The sequence below is a fragment of the Protopterus annectens genome, chromosome 4.part1 (assembly GCF_019279795.1).
Source record: "Protopterus annectens isolate FY-2018-M chromosome 4.part1, PAN1.0, whole genome shotgun sequence".
Classification (NCBI taxonomy): domain Eukaryota; kingdom Metazoa; phylum Chordata; order Ceratodontiformes; family Protopteridae; genus Protopterus; species Protopterus annectens.
The window spans coordinates 365,532,714-365,557,311 of record NC_056734.1 but is presented as its reverse complement, the minus strand read 5'-3'; the positions used below and the strand labels follow the sequence as shown (position 1 = coordinate 365,557,311).

The 24,598-nt window shown below is 40.7% G+C and overlaps 1 protein-coding gene across 1 annotated transcript in view; it reads right to left on the bottom strand.

Annotated features, from left to right (window-relative positions):
* Nucleotides 1-562: 562 nt before the first annotated feature.
* CCDC39 (coiled-coil domain containing 39) overlaps nucleotides 563-24,598 on the bottom strand; it is a 1,972,012-nt gene continuing 1,947,976 nt past the window's right edge. The window contains exon 20 of the mRNA XM_044070181.1: nucleotides 563-955. Within this exon, the coding sequence (XP_043926116.1) occupies nucleotides 769-955 (187 nt within the window). The 3' untranslated portion in view covers nucleotides 563-768. The remainder of the gene's footprint in view (nucleotides 956-24,598) is intronic.

The following is a 24,598-nucleotide window of genomic DNA, read 5'->3' as shown; positions in this document are numbered from 1 at the left end:
CTTCATCTTACTTTGGAAACGTGCTCTACCAAGTCTTTCGCTCATCTCTTCAGAAAACCTAATTACTATTTTTTTAAGTTATGTGCCATATTATAGTTCTTAATGAGGTATTATGCCAGCTGTAAATAACCTCTTAAAGTTCATTTACTTACCATGCCATGAAAAGTGAAGATCATCCAGAAAATGTCTCATGATTTTTTTTTTTACTTTAATAAATGTGCCTGGCAAAACTCCAGCATATATTTGTAATGTAAGTCTCTATATTTCACTGGAGTTATGAAAGACTCTGTAAGAGGTATGAAATTAACTTCCCCAAATGATGTGCTGTTTTAGTGCTCTTATGTAAACAACCATGTTTGCATGACAGCAAGATAAAATCTTACTGGGAAGTCAGAGCAATAAGGTGCTATAAAGCATTAATTTATCCAGTCTGATCAGCCTATCAATGTCAAGTGTTACCTTTCTTCTTTATTCTGAAATTGAGTGTATATATTAGGTCTGTATTCAATAACCTTGGATTAAAATAAATACAAATTAATAAAAAAGCCTTTCACAAGTACAATTATAGTACTGAATTTATTTTCCGCTTTAAAAAAATTACATATGTATCAGATCTGCTGGGTTCTGCTAGTCATCCTTCATGCATTTAAACAATCAGACTTATTCACAATTGCAATTCACTATCAAGTAAATGCTGCAGTATTTTAAAGCGTCCTTCCTTTTGATATATATTTTACATAACATGCTCATTTCAGCAACTTAGAAATTTTATTTCAGGCTCTTTTTGGAATGGGAACTTCTAGCACTACTAGCTGCACTGCCAGGCTGTGAGGTAGAAGAGGGAGATGTCACTACGGCTGAGGTAACAGCTATGTCAAGACCAAGGTCCAAGGTCTTTATTGTAGCAGATCGAGCAGAACCATTGCTAGAAGAGCTTCCAGATGATCCTTGAGTTCTAAAAAGACCACAGAAAAGGTTAGTCCCTTTTATTCATGACTTTCATAATATGACATCGGATTTATTTTTATGGGTGGTAAAAAGTGAATTTATGTAAAGTACTCACCATGAAATACATCTGTGTACATACCTTTGAATCAGGTGGATGCCTGCCACTTCACATTCTTTACCACTGTTACTGCTTTATGATTACAGAAGCCAATCATTTGGAATAAGATTGAGAACTGTAAGCAGTGGTACAGTAGTAGGCACGACTGGTATCACAGAATCCTGGGATAGTGATGAGTAGACATGGAGGTGCCGCAGTATAGGATTCTTAGGAATGACAGAAAAGGGAAAGAAGAAAGGGGAGTTGTGATTTAAGTAAGACAGATATTCACATGCAATGTCAAGGAGAAAGAGGGACAACGTCCAAGATGCCTGCACATTGAGTAACAGCTTAATTTTGGCAGAAAAGGCCAGTAGACTTGTGTTTATTGGTAAATTTCAGTAACTGGCTAGTAAGTGTCCTACCTGGATGCAAGGAAAAAAGAAATACTAAGGACTTGGAAAAATCAGCTACAAAAAGTGAAGAAGAAACACTGGGGAAAGTTCTGCAGCTGTTCTGCAAAAAGAAATACAATATCCAGACATGAATTCCAGTAATCTACAGGAATATATAAGACAATTGCACATATAACTGATTAAAATAAACAAAACACTGATGGAGTACATCAACACAAAAAATAAAAGGCTGGAAAAAATGGAAGAAGCTTTAAACAGATATTCAGACGGGGTGACAAAGCTGCAAAAATCAGAGGTCAAAGTGAAGAAAAGGCTGGCTGAATATGAGACTGCTCAGGCAGAGATGTTTCAAAAAAATAATAGAGTTAGAGGACAGAGCATGTAGGGAAAACCTGATAGTTTCAGCTACACCAAAGAAGCTGGAAGGAACAGACACATTAATTTTATTAAAGCACAGATAAGCAACTGGACTAGTATTCCACAGCACCAGCTGTTAGCTGAAAGGACACATCATGTGTATGCTCCAAATGTGGCAATGAGAAAGCAACTAGACCTGTAATAGCAAATATACAATCCTACCAGCAGAAGGAGTTGATTTTGACAAAACTGTGGCAGGACAAAGTACTAAAAGTGGGAGAAAACAGAGTGTTTGTGGAGAATGATTACTCATTGTACACCAGGCAGAAGAGGAGCAGATTTATTCCACTGTTCAGGGAATGTAGAGACACAGGTACGAGATTCAAACTGCTGTACCCAGCTGTCTTCAAAGTATTCTTCCCTGGAGGGACAAAATCATTTTTTGATGAAGTACATGCTAAGAAGGAAATACAAAAGTTTGTCCAACAAAAGTGAATTGTGAAATAGAATGAGATTCTGCTTCTTTTTCTTCTGGTAATAAAGACCACAGAAAGACTGCACCTGTGAAACTTTTTCCAGTGATTCAACGGAAAATGCTGGAGTGAAGGAAGGGAGCAAGAGACCTGATTAGAAGAATTTCAAGGACACTGGAAATGAAGCAGTGACAGGACTTGGGAGATGGAGATGAACAGTAATAAAACCAGTAACTTAATCTGGGATTACAATGCAATAATAATAATATGTGTTTAATATGACAGCACAAGAAAATCTGGAAATATTGGACTTTCTCAGAATCTGTTGGACTTGTGGGGGACTAAAGCATACACCCTACTTCATGTCATTAATGTTTTAAAATGCTTTGGGGAGGGGAAGAGGAGGGAGAAAGTTAACTAAGTAAAGAATTGTTTCTTATTAGCACTATTTTTGTGGTGTATGGTTTTCTTTGCATGCTACAAAGTCAAGTTTAATCAGTTATTTTTAAGTGTAATGGGGACTGTAAACAGGTGCTGCTGGGTTTTTTTCTTTTCTTTCTTTCTTTATGTTCAGTTTTAAGAAATATAGGCAATACAATGAAAAAAATAGAGCATGACAAAAGAAAAATTAATGTGCTTTTTCTCATGTTTGCATTGGGAAATGACTGGATTAAGGACCTTAAACTGATTTAGTAACAAGTTTTAAAAGTAAGCAAGTAAATGAAAAATAATATTGAATATTATGAAGCTTTTTTTCTAGCAAAAACATGTATGTCCATTAGCAATTCTGCAGATGGTTTTCATGGAAACAATTTGATATATAAACTGGCTGCCTGGTTCTCATGTTGCCATGGAGACAATCAGATAAAGAGAAACTGGCTACAGGCTAGTGGAGAGTGATTGGCTGAAGAGAAAATGAGAAGAGAAATTGGCTAGGATATAATATTCTCTGAAAGCATTCAGGGGTTTTCCCAGCTGGGAGAGCTATAAAGAAAAGACAAAACAAATTAGCAGTTAGTAGAAACACAGGCTGTAGCATTAGTCTTAACATGTTTAACCTTTCTTTTAGGTTAACTCAAGTCTGTAAGTGTGGCTCTCAGTTTGAGACTTTTTGTTACTATTAGGAGGGAAAAACTTCAGTATTTGAAGATGTACATTGTTTTGTGTGCTAATATTAAGTTAACTTGTTTTAAGGGGTATTGGGAATGATTTTTTTTATTTGTTTGAGGGCTTTCAATAAAATAAAAAGTTTTGTACAATGTGGCATAGGCTCAAATGGATATGACAAGAAACAACTGTATAAAAGTCAACCTGTCAAACTGTGTATGGATGTAACACAAAAGATGGTACTAGACATTTAACAAAAAAGGTGTTATACATGAATACGTCAATGCCAAAAGTCTCAACCTCAAGATGCATGCACTCGAGGCCCTTCTCAGTATGGAGAACATTGATGTCTGTGCTGTGACAGAAACCTGGTTCAAGGCTCCTGAGAGCACCCCAGCACTATCAGGTTTTACCTCATATCATGCGTTCCGGCCCCAAAACCCGGACAATACCAAGAAAGGAGGAGGGGTATCCATATTCATCAAGGACACCCACACCTCAAGACTGGTGGCATCGCACGATGCATCGGAAACCATCCAGGTGCAATTAACCATAGGCAAGACTGCTCTGCAATTTGTAGCATGTTACAGGCCACCCTCGCAAACTCAGGAACCTCATATGGCCTTCCTGAAAACACTGGAGGGATAAATGTATCTCCACACACCATCATACTAGGTGACTTCAACTACCCTAATATAGACTGGGAACACTACTCAAGCCCAAACACTCTAGCCCAAAAGTTCCTGGAATTCATAAACTCAAATGCCATGGAACAACTAGTCACCATCCCCACAAGAGGAGAAAACATACTTGATCTCATCATCACGAACATGGGAGCACAATGTTCAACACCGGAAGTATACCCCTCACTGGTGAGATCTGATCACAAACTAATCTCGCTGGAGGTCCTCATCCCGCCCCCACCCGAAATGAAAAAGACCACAGTAAAGAACTTCTTGAAAGCCGACTTCACACTTCTAAAGACTAGTGTGGTCTCCTTTAAGGCCCCTGAGCCGGTGGTTAACATTACTCAAACCGCTGAATCACTTACAAATGCCTTCTACCAGCACCTGCAGGGCTGCATGGATCAGGCAATCCCAAGCAAAACAAAGACTCTTTGTACCAAAGGCAAGCGTCCAGTCTGGTGGACCCCAGCCATAAACAAACTCTACAACAAAAGGAGAAAGCTACTACAAGACAGAGCAAAATCCTTAAAAGGTAAGACACTGCTGATCACTATAAGTAAAAAGCTAAGAGCTTTCATAAAATCATCCAAAGCTAATTTTGAGAAAAAAATAGCTAAGGACTCTAAAGACAACCATAAGGCATTCTTTAGCTATGTCAGAAACCTAGGAGGAAACTCCCAGATATGCTCAGAATTAGTTCAAAATGATGTGAAGATTACTGATCCTACAGACATTGCCAACATACTGGCTGACAGGTTCAGTGCAAACTTCTCCCCCCCCTCTCCCCCTAAAGGAGAGATATCTATACCAAATGATTGTAGCCCCCCCAAACATCTCTAACGCCCAGGTGAGAACTGCTCTCTCCAAGGCAAAGAACACAGCATCCATGGGACCTGATGGTGTCCCCGGCTGTGTGCTCCATGAACTCAACGAGGAATTAAACCCACAGTTAGGACAGCTGTTTAATCTTAGTCTCACCTCCAGATACGTACCCAGGGAGTGGCACACAGCGACTGTGGTCCCACTCCACAAAGGCGGTGCCTCCACCAACCCTGGAAATTACCGTCCCATTAGCTTGACAAGCCTTATCTGCAAAGCCATGGAGAGGATCATAATGGATCTCATAAATTAAGACATAGGGAACTTGCAGACTTTGGATCCAACCCAGTTTGGCTTTGTCAAAGGCAGATCATGCCTTTTAAACTTGGTTGACTTTTTCGAAACAGTCACCAAGGCCATTGACGAGGGAAAGGCAGTCCATACAGCCTACCTAGACCTGGCGAAGGCTTTTGATACAATACCTCACTCGGGTATCATTGAAAAACTCATCAACTTAAATGTAAACCCATACATTACAAGATGGGTTGCAAACTGGCTGAGTGACAGAACCCACAGGGTCAGAGTTGCTGGCGCCATGTCAGACTCAAAGCCTGTCACAAGTGGTGTCCCACAGGGCTCAGTTCTGGGCCCACTCTTGTTTGGCATCTACTTTTCTGAAGTACAAGCAAACACAGGAGGGTTATGGCTGACAAAGTTTGCAGATGACTGCAAACTGGGCGCCGTAGTTGAAAACACATCCGACACAGATATCCTTCAGAAGGGTCTCACAGAAACGGATAACTGGTGCCAGAGCCATGGCCTAAAGTTAAATGCCAAGAAATGCATAGTCATACCCTTCGGGAAAAATAAGGTTACCCCTAGCTACCATATAGGTGGCAATCCCCTGAACACAGAAGAAGTTATTAGGGACCTGGGAACCCAGGTTGACAGTAGCCTTTCATTCGACACTCATATTGCTAAAAGTAGTTAGGAAGACCTTCTACATTGCCCACCTTATCATGAAGGGATTCACATCTAGATCAAGGGAAGTCATAGTCTCCCTATACTCATCACTCATCAGACCAATGATCGAGTACAATGCCCCATTCGGAATGTATCTGACCCGACACTTGCAGCAGCTGGAGAGGCCACAAAAGTTCCTCACCAAAAGGATAAAGGGTCTCAAAAATCTGTCTTATGCTGCCCGACTGAAAGAACTCCAGTTATATTCAGTTGCTTACCGCTTGCTCAGAGGTGACCTATGCCTGACATACAAGGCCATGTCAAACCCAGATTTGATGAACATGCTTCATCTCAAAAATTCTAGATCCCTCAGAGCCACAAGGGCGGGAGACTTAAACCTCAACACTGTTATTAATAGGACGTGCTGGTGGGATAGATTCATCACCCAAAGACTCCCTATGCTGTGGAACAAAATCCCGGTTTATGTGAGGCAGAGCACCTCGCTGGCCTTGTTCAAGAGGAATCTTGACCAATGGATGGGAGATTGCAGATACACCCCAGGGGTTACCTCAGTGTCACTGCTCAACAGAGGCACAGCAAAATAATGGGCATAGTTTCTCCAAACTAAAGGGGTGGCGTAAGCCACAAAACTATGGGCTAGGCTTATAAATGCCCTCGGGCAGATAGCCTAGTATGAACATATGAACCTATAATACCGTTTTAATGCAATGATGCTTTCTGTAATGTATTTTAATGTTAATAGTCTCACAGATAAGTACAAAAAAGAAAGAGTGGTGAACTACATCAAAAATGTATAGTACAAACAGCTATGTTACAGGGGACACACTTAGAAAGAGCTGAACATGTGAATTTGATAAAGAAAGGTTTTCACGATGGTTATTCAGTGGAATGCCTGTGGCAAAGGAAAAGAGAAGTATTTATATTAATTGCAAGAGGAGCTCCAATAGTGATAGAAAATGATAAAAAAATAATAATGGCACATTTGAAGTGCTAGGGGGCTACTGGCAAGGGAAGAGGATTACACTGGCATGTATTTATATTTCACCTAAAACTGTTATAATGGAGCTTGAGAAAATTCTGGGAGAAATTTTCAGCAGAGAATATTACTTATAGGTGGGCACTGGAATTAGATTTGCAGCAGGGAAGATGTATCTGGGGGCTACGAAGAGAAACTATAACAAAAGAGTATATCGAATTTTGAAGGAATTTATGAAAATATTTGGCATAGAAGATGTGAATTCTGTAGTAGGAGTTCAGAGTGAGTATACATATTATGACCCAAGATAAAAAGTGGCCTACACTAGACAGAACTTGCATTTCACAGGAACACATATATTTAACTGAAAGTTTTGATAAGTGTCCAATAACTATTTCAGATCACACATCAATAATAACTAAAATAATAATGCATGGTAATGAAATACAAAAATGAGATACAGGCACTTTCCCACCTATCTGTTAAAAAGAGAGGAATTTAAGGAATGAGTAGTAGAAATTATTTGGGGGTTATTAAAAAAGACAGAAATTTCTTCTGAAAATATGTCTAGGGAGTGGGATAAAATTAAAGTGGAGATTACAAATAGGGTGGAAATAAGAGAGAGAGAGAGATGGTTAAAAACATCCAGAATTATTTATAGGTACTGACATAAAAAAGTATTGCAGAATAGGGGATCTCAGAGAATGAGAAGATGAACAATTGCAGAGTGCTAAGCAGAAAATAAAGGATTACCTTGATAATATGCATAAGTTTAGAAAGATTGCTGTTAAGCTACTCTTTTTTTATAACAATCAGAACATACAATCTTTTAGTGCTGTGACTCAGGCAGCAGAAAGCAGAAAGGGTTGTCACCAAGCTTAGGAAGCCTATAACAAGACATCCTGCAGATGAAAGTCTGCATAAAGCAGAGAAATATGGAGATCAAGAAAAGGTACAAATGGTAATGTTTATGGAAAAATTAAATATGCCAAGTTTAGAGGTACGTGAGGTTCAATTAGTAATAGGATAGGAGGAGATGTGATAAAAATGTTGATGTATAACCAATCAACAAGAAAGTCCCCAGGAATAGATGGTATTCTTGTGGATATTTGGAAGCTAGGAGGGAAAAACTGATAAAGATCTGGAAGGTTTTGTTTAACAGTATTTTAAGAGAAGGAGAAGCAACAACTTCCTGGAAGAAAGTGGTGGTGGCTGTAATACCTAAAGAGGGTAAAGACCAAACAGATCCTCCATAAAGTAGCAGAAAATATTCTAAGATCAAAGCCAACATGGTACTGGAGAAAGCAGATTCTGCCGATAGGGATGACTGCAATTAGGGATATAAACAATAGGCAAGAGGGGGCTGGAATTTATTATAGAAAACTGGCAAAGGAACCACGGTATTGGGAGCAAATAACTAGAGAGGGAAAGGTAATAGAATGGGAAGAGGCCAAAAATGTGTTTGGCCTGCTGGTTTGAGATTGCCTTCCCTATCAAGGATTGGTATCAGTGTATAAGCAAAGAGAAAGAAATAGAAGGGTCCTAAATGAAAGACCAGAACTGGTAGAGTTTTTATTACTCTAGAGCAGAAGCTGCCATTAAAAAGAGAATAATTAGTACAGAATATAAAATATTGCACGATAACTGCAAGAATCAGAGGAGGTTAGAAAGGATTGGGAAGAGAGATTGGATAAGCAATTCACAAAGAAACAATGGGAGTATATATATATAATATATATATATATATATATATATATATATATATATATATATATATATATATATATATATATATATATATATGTCTCCCAAATACGCAATAAAATGAGGAAGATTTAGGATTTTTGCTTGGACATGTTTACATAGATATTTTTGTACCCCAAGTAGATGCCAGAGAATGTTTTCTCAGGTAGACAGCTAATGTTGGAGGTCTGACGGGGAAGAAAGAAGTACTTCGGAACATGTTTTCTGGGAGTTTAGTGGGTTGGTGGACTTTAAGGATTCCCTGCCAGATGCACTGTCGGAGATGCTGGGTGGGTGGATTGGTGTGATGAGGGAGATAATTTTAATGAGCTATGATACAGAATTGGAATTGCCTAGACATGGAAAGGCCTTGTTGTGTCTAATTATGGTGGCTGCCAAAAAAGCAATTACTAGAAAATGGAAATCAAAATCTAAACCAACTATATTAGAAGTAGTGAATACAGTAAAAGAGATAAAACAACAGGAATTGTGATCTTTAGAAAAGAGTAGGAGCAAATTACATAGGAAAAAATGGGAATTGTGGGAACAATACATGCAGAGGATGAACAATGTTTAAACAAAGGCAGGATATGAATGAGCTATGTAATGTTTGATTGACTAATAATTGGTGCCAGAGTCCCAGTCTAAAACTCAATACGAAAGTAGTGCATAATAGTTTCTTTTGGAAAGATGGCTACCCCTGCAAATTACCACAATGATAATACACTACTGACAGTAGACACTGTGGTCAGGGATTTGGGAATGCATGTAGACAGTGACTTGGCCTTTGACCATTATGTATCTACTATAGTAAGGAAGTATTTTTATGCTGCTCAAATTCCAAGCAAAGGAATGGCATGTAGGCCCAGTGATGTCATTGTTCCATTGTACGTATCCCTTATTAGATGAATAATAGAATACAATGACCCTTTCAGTATGTACCTGATCAGGCATATGCAACTGGAGCATTCGCATAGATTTCTCTCAAAAAGAATACATGGTGTAAGCAACCTGTCCAATGCAGACTGACTCAAAGCCTTATCCTTATATTCAGTCTCTTACAGGTTGCTGAGAGCTAATCTGTCTTTGAAAGCATTCTCTGATCCAGGCTTAATGGACATGCTGCACATTTGCAAAACAAATACCATTAGAAACACCTGATCCAAGGACCTAAACCTCATCTGCAACAAAAGTAAGACATGCTGGAGGGCCAGGTATGTGTCTTAAAGACTGTCCCTTTTGTGAAACAGACTTCCTATTCACAGGAAGCAGAGTATTTTTCTGCCCCTATTCAAGCACAGCTTGAATCAGTGGATGGGAAATGGTAGATTTACCCTGGTCTGACACCTGTGTCTCTATTACAGAGAAAGAGAGAGAGAGAGAGGTACCTTGTAAATGCTCAACCAACCATAACATACTTATATATACCCCAATAAAGCATATTTATTTATTGGGAAATTCCAGCTGGACACAGGTCCTTTTTCAGCGGAGGCCCAGGGAGAAAAGCTCCACAGAACAATAAATGAGCAGCAGAGTACATGAAGAACAACTGAATATAGATACAATAGCAAATAATACATACTGCAGCAAACATTAGATATACATACAATATGAAACATGAACAGATATACCAATATCTAGCTAGAGGCTAGGAATAAAGGTAGGATGTATATGCAGATAGTACTAAGCTCAAACGAATACTGTTCTAAACTCATATACCTAAGTCTTATATACAAATATTGCACTAAACTCAAACGAGATATAAAGCAGATGCTCCACACAAAGGTAGAACAAGCTAGAAGGGCTAATGAGATGGAAGGAGAAGATAGAGGAGTAAGAGAGGAGACTGAGTGAGTAGTATACATGGTAGTGAGAGGAAGCTAGGTGTAAGTCAGTTGGATATGTATTCGGAGTTGAGATGAAGTGAGGTAGTTAAGCATGTTATAACAGGTCTGAGAGATTGAGTGAGTAGAGAAGGGGAGGGCAAAGGGTGAGCCAGAGCCTGCAGAGGAAGGAATGTAATGATCAGATGGTGTGAGGCAGGGTGGCTAGGGGAGCGGAGAGGAAGGGGAGGTAAAAAGGAGAGTTAGTAGTTGGGACTGGTACGTGGGCATAACCAGACTTTTTAAGTGAGTTTTTAGTGCAGTCTTGAAGTGATTGCAAGAAGGTAATGTGGTTATACAGGGGGAGATTGTCCCATAATCTGGATATGACACAGGAGAATAGTGCTTCCCCTGCTGAGTTCTTGGGTTTGGTCACTAGAAGTACATTTTGTCTGCTGGAGCATAGTAGCCTAGTAGAGCAGTAGGACTGGAGAAGGTTTTGAAGGCATGGAACTTTAAGAGGATGGTTTACTAACGTGGGCGAGAGAGAGTTAATTCAGATGAAGAAGTTAAAGGAGTTCAAGCCAGTCAAGTTCTCTAAGTGAGATACAGTGGTGGCTATTGATAAGATGCATCAGTGGCAAACTTAGAAATTTTATTGTATCAAGCCTCGAGCATGTTTAGGTCTGTTTGTCTAAGGTAGATAAGTATAGGAGAGGTGTAGAGTAAAGTGGAAATTAGGTGGGAATTGGCAGCAGAAATTCTGGCTGTCTTTGTGAGGAATTGTTTGTTTCTGTGCAATGGACCTAGTTTTTTGTGAACCTTTTTTATGGTAAGAGAAATGTGGGTGTCACATCTGAGATTATCATCAGTCTCAACACAAAGTAGTTTGGTGTGTTCTGTTGGGGGATGACTGTATTAACTTTGGCTAGAATATTAAAGTGGGGAATAAGTGGGTTAGATTTAGTGGGTTGGAAGATAAGGAGTTTAGTCTTAATTGGGTTGAGTAATAACTGGGCATTAGATAGCCAGCTTTCCACAGATGAAAAGGCTTCCTGTGTGATCTTGTTTAGTTCAGGTATAGTTGAGGCTTAGCAGATGAGGGCAGAGTCATCTGCATACTGTATAGGAGAAGCATGCTTGGTGGCTGTGACTAGTTCATTGGTGAAGACTGAGAATAGTACAGGACCAAGGATGGAACCTTTGGGAACACAAAGTGTTACAGGAGGTTGAGGAGATAGGTCATTATGCCAGACAACTGATTGGTTTCACAGCTATCTAACTAGCCGCCAACAATCAGTAGCTGATTGAGAAAAAGATAGGTTAGTGAGAACACAGATTAGTTGTTTGTGTGAGACCATCTCAACAGCCTTGGATAGATCCAGAAATACAGCACAGGAGAACAGGCCATTATTTTTATGATGAAGGATAATGTTATTGAAAGAGAGCAAGATGGCAGTAGTGCTGTGGTATGACCTGAAGCTGTACTGGGTGCTGGAGAGGAGGTTATTAGCTGAGAGGTAGTCTAAGACTTGAGAATGGATGCATTTCTCAAATATCTTGGAAAGTGGAGAAAGGATAGATATGGGTCAGTAAATGGAAAGTTCAGTGGAGGAGCCATCTTTATGTAGGGGAATGATGTGGGATATTTTCCACAGTGTGGGGACATAGCTCTCTGATAAGAACTGATTAATTAAGCTAGAGAATGGATAACCTAGGGCTTCTGCTGCTATTTTTAGGTATTTAGAGGGGAGATTGTCAGCTGCAAATTTTGTATGCTTAAGTTTCAATGTAAGTTTTTTTATATAGGAGGTAAGTACTGATGAAACAGAAAAGGCTGTGGGGAGAGTATCTGGTTTTGATGTAGGGAGGGTGGGTAGAGAGTTGTGTTGTTTAGTCAAAGACAGAATGGTTTCAGTAAAGTGTTTACTGAATGAGTCAGCAATACTACTGGAGGAAGGGGGGTTGGTAGCTGGGGGCGTGCCTACTTTACCTGGGTGGAGAATGGGGTTTACTGTGGACCAGAACTTCTTAGGGTATGTCTGTATGTTAAGCAGAGATCGCCTCTGTGTAGACGATATGCCACAGAGTATAACTGGAGTTTTTTAGACGGTCAGCATATGGCATCTGCTTTAGGTCTGTGATTCTTTTAGTGAGGTATTTCTGCGGCCTTTCCAGCTGTTGCAGATGTCTTGTGAGGTACATACCAAATGGGGAGTTATACTCTATAATGGGTTTAATGTGGGATGAGTACAGTGGGACAATGACCTCCTTTTTCCTGGATGAAAAGCCCTTAGTGATGAGGTGTGCCACATAGAAGGATTTCCTGACTGTTGTGGTGATGTGGTTATCGAAGGTGAGACCACTGTCCACCTGTGTCCCTAAGTCTCTCATCACACTTTCGGTGTTTCATGTACTGCCACCTATGTGGTAACTCATGGGTACATGGTTTTTCCCAAAGGGTTAACTATACATTTCTTGGCATTAAGCTTGAGCCCATGGCTCTGGCACCAAGTATCTGTTTCTGTAAGGCCCTTTTGTAGAATATCCACATAATTTGAGGATTCAATAATGGCTCCCAGTTTGCAGTCATCTGAGAACTTTGTTAGCCAAAGTCCCTTAGTGTTGGCCAGTACATCAGAGAAGTAGATGCCAAACAAGAGCGGTCCCAGGACTGAACCCTGAGCTACTTCACTTGTCACTTGTCTGGAGCTGGATTTGGAGTCGGCTACTTTTACAGTCTGGGTTCTGTCAGTAAGCCAGTTGGCAACCCATTGAGTGACGTAGGGATTTATGCCCAGCTTAGTACATTTATCTATGATTCCAGAGTGGAGGATGGTGTCAAAGGCCTTGGCAAGGTCCAGATAGGCTGTGTGGACTGCCTTACCCTCGTCCACAGCTCTGGAGACTGATTTGAAGAAGTCAGTCAGGTTCAGGAGACAAGATCAGCCCTTCATGAACCCAAACTGGGTGGGTTCCAGTATTTGAAGGTTGTCAATGTCTTTGTTTATAAGCTCCATGATAATGCGTTCCATGCCCTTGCAGATCAGGCTGGTCAGACTGATGGGATGGTAGTTCCCGGGATCTAAAGTGGATCCCCCCTTGTGGAGTTGGATAACTGTAACTGTGCGCCAATCAGTGGGCACGAAGCCTGATTTGAGGCTATGATTAAATATGACACTTAGGTGAGCTGCCAGTTAATTTTGTAGTTCATGTATTACACAGCCCAGGATGTCATCTGGTCCCATGGATGCTGTATTCTTAGCACTGGAGAGTGCAGTTTCTACCTGTGTGGCTGTGATTACCGGAATTTGGCAATCTTTTGATATTGAGATGGGCCCTTTAGGGGTGAGAGGGGGTGAATTTGGCACTAAATCGATCTGCCAGGATATTGGCAATATCCTTGGGATCAGTATATTTAATGTCATTCTGTTGTAGCTCAGAGCAGATCTGAGCATTGCCATTTAGATTCTTGACATAAATATAGAATGCCTTGTGGTTGTCTTTGGAATCTTTGGCAATTTTATTTTCGTAACTAGTTTTTGAGGATTTTATGAGGGATCTCAGCTTCTTACTGAGGCTGGTAAGGGAGTTTTTTGCATCCTGGGATTTTCCACTTTTCTGCAACAGTTTCTTCCTTCTGTTGTATAGTTTGTTTATGGCAGGGGACCACCAGATTGGCTTCCTTTTTTTGGAGGACAGCATCTTGGTTCTATTTGGGATGGCACGATTCATGCACGAGTGGATATGCTCATACAGTGCCTTAGTGTAGGATTCAGCAGTCGAACTTTCAGATCCCGTCTGCATGGGTGTCATGAAGTTTGTCACATCTGACTTGAGTAGCATGAAGTTGGCTTTGGAGAAGTTTTTTACAGAGGTTTCTTTACTGGCGGGTGGGGGTGGGATATGGATGTCAAGGGTGATTTGCTTATGGTCAGACCTGACCAATGAGGGGGTGACCACTGGTGTGGAGTATCTATCTCCCATGTTGGTAATGATCAGGTCTAGGATATTTGAGGCCCCTGGTGGGACAATGGATTAGTTGATCCAGGTTGTTGGAATTTATGAATTCCAAGAACTGTTGGGAAAAGGTGTTGGTACCCAAGTAGATTTCCCACTTAATGGCAGGGTAGTTGAACTCACCCAGTATTAGTAAATCTAGTAATGAACCTGTCATATTTTAGGGATATTTTTTGTTTGAATGTAACAGGTGACTGGTAGTACAGGGGTGTATTGGGGTGGAGATTGTGATGGTATGACACGTGTAATTAGTAGGTGGGTGATGGATAGAAGTGAGAATAAAGGTGCAGTGATAGTGGTGGGGTGTGTCTATTATGGAGTCCTGGTAGGATGTAAAGTGTAAATAAGACACAGTTCATAGAGAAAAACCACCTTTATGAAACAGCAAATGGCAAAGCTTTTGGGTATAACCCTTTCTCAATGCTAATAAGGGTTATACCCGAAAGCTTTACCGTTTGCTGTTTCACAAAGGTGGTTTTTCTCTACGAACTGTGTCCTATTTATCAATTATACACAGCTTTTGTATTTTGTTCAGGATGTAAAGTGTGCAAGAAGAGTGCAGGTAAGGAGTGTAAGCACATTAGGTAGTAGCATGACTGTGTCAGGTGAGCAGTTAGATTGGAAGTGGGTGGGGTACTGTGGGCAGTAGAGGAGATAAGTTATTAGTATTGTTCTGATTGATTGTTCGTTATTGGGAGGGGTTAGTGCCTAGAATAAATCTAGATGTCATGGGAGCGGGTGGGATTAGGTGGCAGGGTGGGGTGAGACCCAAACCTGTCTAATATTTTTGGAAGGCATGGCTAGGCATAATATGGCCCGCTAGAGTTGATAGCTACCAATCCCTTATGATCCTACGAAACCTGATCCATACACAGATTTAAGGCATAAATAAATTTTTGTCTGACTTACAGGAAATGCTAACTGCAACAAATGTTGGCTGTAAGAGTACTACAGACAGAGGAGAATAGTGGAAAGGTAATTAGAGGTCAATTAAGTGGTTCCTCTGACATATTAATTGACTCAGTAAGAACAGCGCTGTTCAATGTGGTACATCTGATATCAAGGACCATTTACAGTAGGAAGAATCCCAAATGGTATTAATACCCCTGTGAAGCTGGAGCCAGAAGTAACCAAAAGGCAGAAGCAAATGAGGCTGAAGTACCAAAGAAGAACTGATTCCATTAATCATGGCCCAAGCAGTAGTACTTAGTGAAAGTGTGAATTGATGACCATATGGCCACAATACAAATGTCTACAATGGCAATATCTTTGAAGTAAGTAGTATAAGACGCCATGCTCCTGGCTGTGTGGCTTCTGACCCAGCATTTTCCAATACAGGGAATGTCTTGATGGAAAAGGCCACTTGCAGTTAGCAAGCCACATGGTAAGGATTTACTTAATATCTGTCAACCTCTCTATCCCTGTTGTAAAGGATATGAGTAGCTGTTTGGTCTTCCTAAACTCATGTTCTCCAGGCAGACCCTGAACTTCTAGTCCAGTTATTCAAAGACACTTTCAGATGTAGTTTCTGCTTCTGTAAAGCATAAAGAAAGACGAATAGACAAGTTTAAGGAGAATTATGACACAACTTTTTGGAGGAAATTTGGTTTAGACCTAACAGATACATAAATCTTGTAAAGGAAGAAACACTGCTCCCTACAGATGAGGGTCTGATGTTCAGAGAAGTAGTAGTAGTAATGATGATGAAGAAAACATTTTTTGGAGTGTTGAATTTCAAAGCTGCCAAACTAAAGGCAACTGTAGTGAGATTGGGCAAACCTTCCGGTCATGACATTTAAGTCCTAAGGAGGTGAGGGACTCTTCAAATGAAGATAAAGATGTACGCCCTCTTTTGGAATGCTTATCCAACTAGTGCAGGGCTATAGTCCTGCCCTCCACAACGTCATAATGGGCAGAAATATATGGTATATACACCTTGCCCAAGAAATAATTGCGATACAAATCATACAAGTGCCTGAGAGACGTCATAAGCACCTGCATACTACTGGACTGAGATAGCACAAGACACCGTTCTGCCCATAATAAATAGCTTCAATCATAAATGGGATTCAGAGGCAGGATAGTAGCAATGGATCCACTGTCACTTTTCTTTATTTTCGCGTTTCAATTCTTTTTCATTTTTTTTTCTGTATATCTAATTGTGGAGTTCTGACTGATTGATCACTGACTTGTGTGTTTTTTTTTTCTGCTCCTTTAGTGTAGATGTTTCAGATGCAATACAGTTCCTGGAGGGGAAGAAAACAGTTTTGACCCGCGAAATCTGAATGGGTTTATTTATAAATGGCCTCATCAAGTAACTATAAGCAAATGGCATGGATTATGTCAATGTCATTCTCATGGTTAATGAAACATTGCATGAGCTGCATTCATAGATTCACAGCTGGCATAATGATCAAGGGCTTTGGCTCCTAAGTACAAGGTCCAAGTTTCAATCCTGAACTCTGACCAATGCCTGTGTAGAGTTTGCATATTCTCCCAGTGTCACTGTGGGTTCCACCCACCTCCCCAAAACATGCTGGGTGTTTCCATCTCAAACCCACACAAAATTGAATTGAGTCTTTGGCAGCAGCACAGACTCCATATGGTGCCTATTGGAAAGAGTTGTGTAGACCAAACTGCATTAGACATCAACTCTGATGTGTAGTATCCTCTAGACAGGATAACATGAATCACAGACTTTATGCTGTGTCAGGGCTGTACACAACAACAGTGTAAAATATGGCTCTAGGTTATTTGGTCACATTGACTAATGTCGCCAAAAACGGTCACTGATATTTGCTGGTTCTAAGTGAATTCAGGAATTACCCTACCTAAGACCAATGTTAATGGTGGAAGCAGTCTACATGCCTTCATTTGCCTGTGTGTGCCCAGCAGCCCTTGGTCAATAAGCTGCCACCAGCTGGTGTTCAGTTCCCCAGCCTAAGCTACCTTGGATAGCTCTGTTGAGAGATAGCTGGATGCTAAAATCAATTAACCTGTTTAGTATGAACTAAAGAATTGCTACACTCAATATAGGTTCACTGTATGCAGTTTGAAGTGGACTGACATGATGCTAAGGATGACAGTGGACATCCTGCGTATCGAGGAAAGAAAGTGAAGAGCAGTGCAGCAAGGCCATTTGGTTTGGGAAGACAGACTAGAAATGGTGTGGGATAGTATTCCGAAGACAGTGAAGGATGTCATCAGACTCATGGCAATCTGACTCCATTGTAAGACAGGGCAGTATTCATAATTGCTGCCTATGCCCCACAGTAGGGCTGTGATGATGAGTAATAATGCTTCAGACAGCAGTTACAGGCTCCACTAGATTAAGCAGGACAGCATGAGTTGGTGTTGATATTGGCTGACCTGAATGATCATATTGGGACAAATAGAATATGATAGGAAGACTGCTTTGGCCCACATGGGAGAAGTAACAGAAATAAAGGAGAGGCCATTCTAGACTTCTGTCTAGCAATGGTGTTAATGGTGGCCAACACATGGTTTACCAAGACAGACAGTCACAAGATCACATAAAACAGTGGCCAACATGCAACTCAGATAGATTTCTTCACAGAAAGGAAAGAGCATTAGGGTAGAATGACGGATTGTAGAGTCATCCTCAGTGAAACAGTCAGCCCACAGCATACACCACTAGTAACCACAACCAGCTGTGAGCAGTGGTTGGAAAAGGCTCTAAGGTCAACAGAGACTAAGTTGAAGGCCTGGAAGTTAGAGTGAAAGTACAAGAGTTCATGGAAATTCTTGAGGCTCTAGCACCTCAGTTGGAAGAGTTGATAGCTGGAGTTGAAGAAGACTGTCAGCATCTCAAAAACAGCATGTGTAAAGACTATAGAAAAGGCATGTAGCCAATACATGTAAGGGTATAAGGCACATAAAGAAAGCTGGTGATGGAATGCAGAAGTCCAGGAAGGTATCAAAAGAAAGCAGCCATGCACGAAAAGGTGTAAGACAGAAAAAATAGACCAGGCTAAGAAGAGCAGATGCAATAGCAAAGAACAAGGTATCAGATAAACTGCACCAGCTTCTGGAGAGTGACTCAGCAGATGGCAGAAAGAAGCTCTTATCTGTTTGGAAGGCAAAGACAGAAAGATAAAGAAGATAGTCACCAGGCACCATTCATAAGGGGTGCCAATCCACAGGACATCGAAGGAAGATGGAAGGAGTACTTCCAGCAGCTTCTGAATGAAGAAAACCCCACAGAAGCGTACTGATTCACAGACAGCCTACAATCATACCTCCCTAACCATGCCGATTTACTCATTTTTTACTGAGTTTTGGGGTCCAAATGAAGGGGTGCCACGATTCCGGAGTGGCACCCCTTCAATTCCGATTTTTTTCTTATGTTTTTTTCCCATTTTCGAATTTCGGTGCTTTCAGAGCTGACATCATCACGTGTGCGATGACATCAGCTTCGTCAGGGCTATCAGCCAGTCGGAATTGAGCTTCCAGCTGCAAATCTGAAAATGCGAGCGAGCGGGAATAACAGCACTGTTTGGCATTTGGGACTTACAGCAAGGAAATCGGTAGCAGTCGTTTTCTTTGAATAATATTTGAGACTTAATAACAGCCTCGTTTGTTCAGCAGAATGCATTTGGGACTTATAACAGCACTGTTGACAGCACTCATTTTGTTTGAATAACATTTGGGACTTAATAATAGCCTCGTTTGTTCAGCTGCATGCATTTGGGACTTAACTCGTTAGCATTTGAATAACAGCTTTGTTTGGCATTTGGGACTTAACTCATTAGCAGCACTTGTTTTCATTTGGGACTTAACTCGTTAGCAGGGAAATCCTAACATCAGCTTGGGGACTCAGGTAAGGGTGTGTGTGTGTGTGTGTGTGTGTGTGTGTGTCATACCGCCCAACCATATCCATTTACTCGGTTTTTGCCAAGTTTTGGGGTCCAAATGAAGGGGTGCCACAATTCCCGAGTGGCACCCCTTCAATTCCAGTTTCTTTCTTATGTTTTTTCCCATTTTTGAATTTCGGCGCTTTCGAAGCTGATGTCATCACATGCGTGATGAAGTCAGCTCTGTCAGGGCTATCAGCTAGTCTGAACTGAGCTTCTGGCTGCAAATCTGCAAATGCGAGTGAGTGGGAATAACAGCATTGTTTGGCATTTGGGACTTACACCAAGGAAATTGGCAGCACTCGTTTTGTTTGAATAACATTTGGGACTTAATAACAGCCTCGTTTGTTCAGCAGCATGCATTTGGGACTTATAACAGCATTGTCGGCAACATTTGGGACTTAATAACAGCCTAGTTTGTTCAGCAGCATGCATTTGGGACTTAACTCGTTAGCATTTGAATAACAGCACTCGTTTTCATTTGGGACTTAACTCATTAGCAGGGAAATCCTAACATCAGCTCAGGGACTCAGGTAAGGGTGTGTGTGTGGGAAAATGCCCCCTTTATAATACACCTGGTGGCTAGAGGTACTCAGGCTCAAACCCTGTACCTTGATATAGGGTAAAAAAAGCCTAATGTCCCTAGCCACCACCAATTGTGAATTTTTTGTTCTGTTCCTCATAAACTCGGTTGAATTTATTGAATAATGACAAGCATTTGAATTTCAGACTTAATATTCTTCAGAAAATAAATGGTAACAAAAAACTTTTATTCTAGCAATTTTCTAAGTTTATGAGATCAGTATTTGAAAATTGTACCTAATTTGGGGCAAGTTTTAGTCTTCCTATCTTTTGGGAAACAAGCTGCTGATTTGGCATAGTGGTATGTTGCACTGACTGTAGTGCACAGGATCCTGTGTTCAAGACTTGCCAGTGAAATGCATGGTAGTAACACATTTTATTCTAGTGACTTTCCAAAATTATACAAGTAATGTTTAAAATGTGTCCCTGGTTTTTGGCCTTTTGTTCCCCCCCCCTCCAAAAAAAAAAAAAACTTAAATTGAAAATTAGTGTAATTTTCAATCAGATCAGGATGCAGCACAACCAACTCGATATTTGCAGTGAGACATATAGTGGAGAAAAGGCTAAAAAGGAGTAGAGTCCATTCCTAGACTTACAGAAATAATTTGCAAAGGTCCCGAAGAAACTGATTTGGGCAGTCATGCAATGTTTTAAAGTCCCAGAAACATTGGTAGAATTAGTGTTGGCTATGTTCAAGGACCCAAGAAAACAAGTACAAGCAGCTTTCAAACTCACACAGGGGATCCCAGTGGGAGTGGGTGTGCATGAGGGTTCAGCTCTGAGCCAACTGCTGTTCATACCGGTGATGGACTACATTAATAAGTAGGTCAGAGGGGAAAGATCAACAAAGCTGATGTATGCAGACAATGTGGCATTACAAGCATACTTAGAATGGGAACTTCAGCAAATGACAAGGGAATGGAATACAAACTGAAAGAATATGGGATGAAATTAAGTATAGACAAGACAAGTGTCATAGCAGAATATGACAGAAATCAGAAGAAGCTGAAAACTGAGATAGAAGGGAAACAGTGGAACATATAAGCAGCTTCAAATGTCTGTGAGGGGTAGCTGAGGAGAAAGGAAGTCTGAATGAGGAGGTCAAAGCTAGAATTAGAGGGGCTTCAGACAATTAGCAGTGAGTGTCGGGGTAATTTGTGACAGAAGAATGCCAAAGAAGCTGAACAGTAAGGTGTACAAAACAGTGGTATGACCAGTATTACTGCATGGTACAGAAACTTGGGAAGTGAAGTTGAGGAAGCTACAGGTGATAGAGATGAAGTGATGGATATGGGTGGTAGGGTTTACACTGTGGGACAGATGAAAAAATGATGGCATCAGTGAAGAAGCCAAAGTAGTTCCAACTGCAGAAAAGGTCAAAGAGAAAAAAAACTACATGTGGCTTTGGCACATGTAGAGGAAAGTAGAGGGTGACTTGTTGAAGATTTGGGAGAGACAGGAAGAAGGCAAAGGGAAATGAGGACCTTCAGCAGAGATGGATGAACTTTTTGAGAAAAGACCTGTGACAGTCAGGCATTACTGTCAAAGAAGGTAGGACAGTGGTACTGTATCAAGACAGATAATGACAGTTAATGCAACAACCTGACCCAATGTAGAAAATGGAAAAAAGGGGGTTGATGATGATGAATGAGGGCTGCAGTTAAGTTGTAATAGCTGAAGGTTATCAACACTTGTAGTATTATACTGTGGATTCTGACTTCTGTGAAGCCTGTTCCTTGGTGACCTAGTCCATTTAGCTCTACTATCATTAACCAAAGAAACCTGATCTCAACAAAGAGTGACACTTCATAGAATACTTATCTGGCATTTGTCTGATCACCAACAATCCTAACTTGTCAGTGAAGTTTTATTGTATTTTTTTTATTGACTATTTAAAACGCGAGTCATTCTGTTCACTTTGTCCTTGGAATGTCCTTGGATTTTTTTTGTCAACCTCTGTGCTGAATGAAATATGAATGAAATATGTCAACTTGAGTATGAAGGAGTGAGGTGCTGCCATGACTGCTGCTTTATTTATAGTAATGGACATTATCATTTCTTTTAGTTATCTATTGTCCTATAACTGTCTGCATCTAAACTCAGTTATTTCATGTTTGCTAGTTATTTAGAGTTTTGTTAATATCCATGATTATGTTTTATTTGAATTGCTTTCAGTGTTTCATCTTTTAATCAGTAACTTATTACTTGCTTACTTCTTTCACTATACTTTTGTATTTACTTTTACTGTTATATCTGTTTTTGCTTATTACTTTTACTGCTATATCTGTTTTTCATTATTCTGCTTCATTTATTTATGCTATTATTATTAATGAGAGCTTAGTTTCTAAGAACTTTAATGAATGTGAATTTAGCCTAGCATCATGACAGAGAGAGAGCCCTTATTGTGTTCCATGTGAGTGGGGTTTGAATAGTATTCCTTAGCATGGGAAGAGACAGACAGGTATAGAAAGAAGGGAAGGGGGTGGCCCTCTTGCCTCACCAAGGATTGGGGAGGGTTAGTAGGTACTCAGGAGCATATAGGGCATTTTCTCTGACAGAGCCCAGGAAAACCACTTTCTGTGGTTAAGAGGAGGGGTTAGAGCTGCTTGTTGTGTTAATAAGGGATGATGAGTGCAAACAACCCACTGAACGTTCCCCTCAGGCTCTGCAAGCCAGGTTACAATAGGGACCACAAGACCAATAAGAAAACACTCAAACCATCCATAATGGCTGTCTAAATGACAGCCCCTCCCAGTTGACCCTCACCCATGTGATGGGTAATGAAATGGATGGGAGTGGTAGCACAGAGTGCTAAAATACATAAATTAAGTATAAACTTGAACTGATACCGTAGCCAGGGCATCTGGACATCTGGTATTAGGAGAACCAAGTCTTAATATGGAAATAGCTGTAATACAACTATGAGAAAATTCTTAGCTTGCAGTGGAATATCTCCCTGCACTGACAGGATCAAGACAGACTAAATTCATATCATCTTTGTCCAGTAAATGTCACTAAGGCCTTTCTTCTCTGCAGTCTACAGTTAGGCATGGAATCAGAGAGAATGTTGAAAAGGCATACATGAATCTTCCTTGTCATGGTACATAAAAAATGCATCCATCACCAGCTCTCTGTTGCCATGCTGCACTTAAAAAAAGGAGAGTGGTCTGTATTCTTACATGTTGTCAACAAGCTCACCCCCAACATGCCCATCTTGCAGAAGATTGACCAAGAAAGGCTCCTAAATTTGCATCTCCTGAAGATGAGTGGAGGATCAGTTTGTGATGCATGTCAGCATATTCTTCTCCTCCAGATTTGAATGGCTAACGTAGTGATGCTTCTGTTATGCCCATTTCCAAAAGCAACAAGGTGGCACGAAAACCTCCACTCTTGTTTGTATAGGTACCACAAGAAAAAATGTGTTGCTGGATTGATGTGGGAGTGGTTTCAGTCTCTTTGTGGTAAGGAGGACCACTAGGAGCTCCAGCTACTTTATATGGAGGCTTGTCTCTATGAAGGAACATTTTTTTTCACCATGGAAAAAAGAAGGTGGGATCTGTACCTCAGAACTGAAGTGTTCATCAAAACCTGCAACAGGTTCTGCTACAGAAAGTAACACCCACATTGTGGGTCAGACTGCCCATCACTTCAGGGCCAGCAGCAAAAGTATGACACTGGAAGTTAAATCATGAGTACATGGTGACTCTACTGACACCTGATAATCCACTGCTACAGCTGCATCCTTGTTTGGATTGTGACTGCCACTAAGACCAAAAGGATTAGGGTTTTCTAAGTCTGGACCATTCAATGTATTCTTATCCAAATGAGCAAAATTATGACAACCTGGACCCTCTTTGTGGGCAGGAATGACCAATGCTGGAAAGTGTCCAGCTTCATGTAGATGAAGATAATCTTCTGAGATCAGAGAGTATTTTTCCAAATTTATTAAGATCTCACAGACTGAAAATGTGGAAGACTTCAAACCAGGGAAGATACCAGGTCATCTCCGTAGGAGCCAGTCATTCTAGTTGGAGAATGTGTTAAATTCCTTCAATTCTAGCACAGCCTCCATCATCATGGTGGGCACCATGGTAAACAGTCTGGGAGCAGAGGAAGGACCAAAGGGCAGCACTTTGTACTGGGAGTGCTGTCCAGCAAAACCCAGAGACACTGATGTACAAGAAGGTGTTCATGTCCAGCAACACCAACCAGATGCTCCTGGTACCAAGAGATCGGTGAAAAGAGCTTGGTCTTCAATGGCAGCCTTTTTTCGGGGAGAACTTTACAGCTTTAAGACAGTGCTGCCTGTCAGAACATTGAAAATCACTGTTTCTTTGTGATCGGCATCCAAGCTGGGGAAAACTTGTGGAACTCCTTTTAGCTAACATTCCTGTATTGTAGATAGGGTTATGGCTGCTGGTCTGGTAGAGTTGCTTTCCTGGGAGATTTAGTAAGTACACCGAGGGTGGGTGAGGTGGGTATGACAGTTTGATGCTTGACAGCTTCTTTTTTAAAAGTCAGCCTAGCCTAAAAGATGATGCATGTGCTGGGGAGTTGGGGGGTAATAAAAAAATGCCATAGTTAGGGCTTTCTTCCTGTTATGGAAATCCTTAGCCAGATCAAGGGAGGACTTCTTAAACAGAAGCTCCTTTATGAAGAAGGCTTCCAGAATGACTTGTCTGTGCTCCTCCTT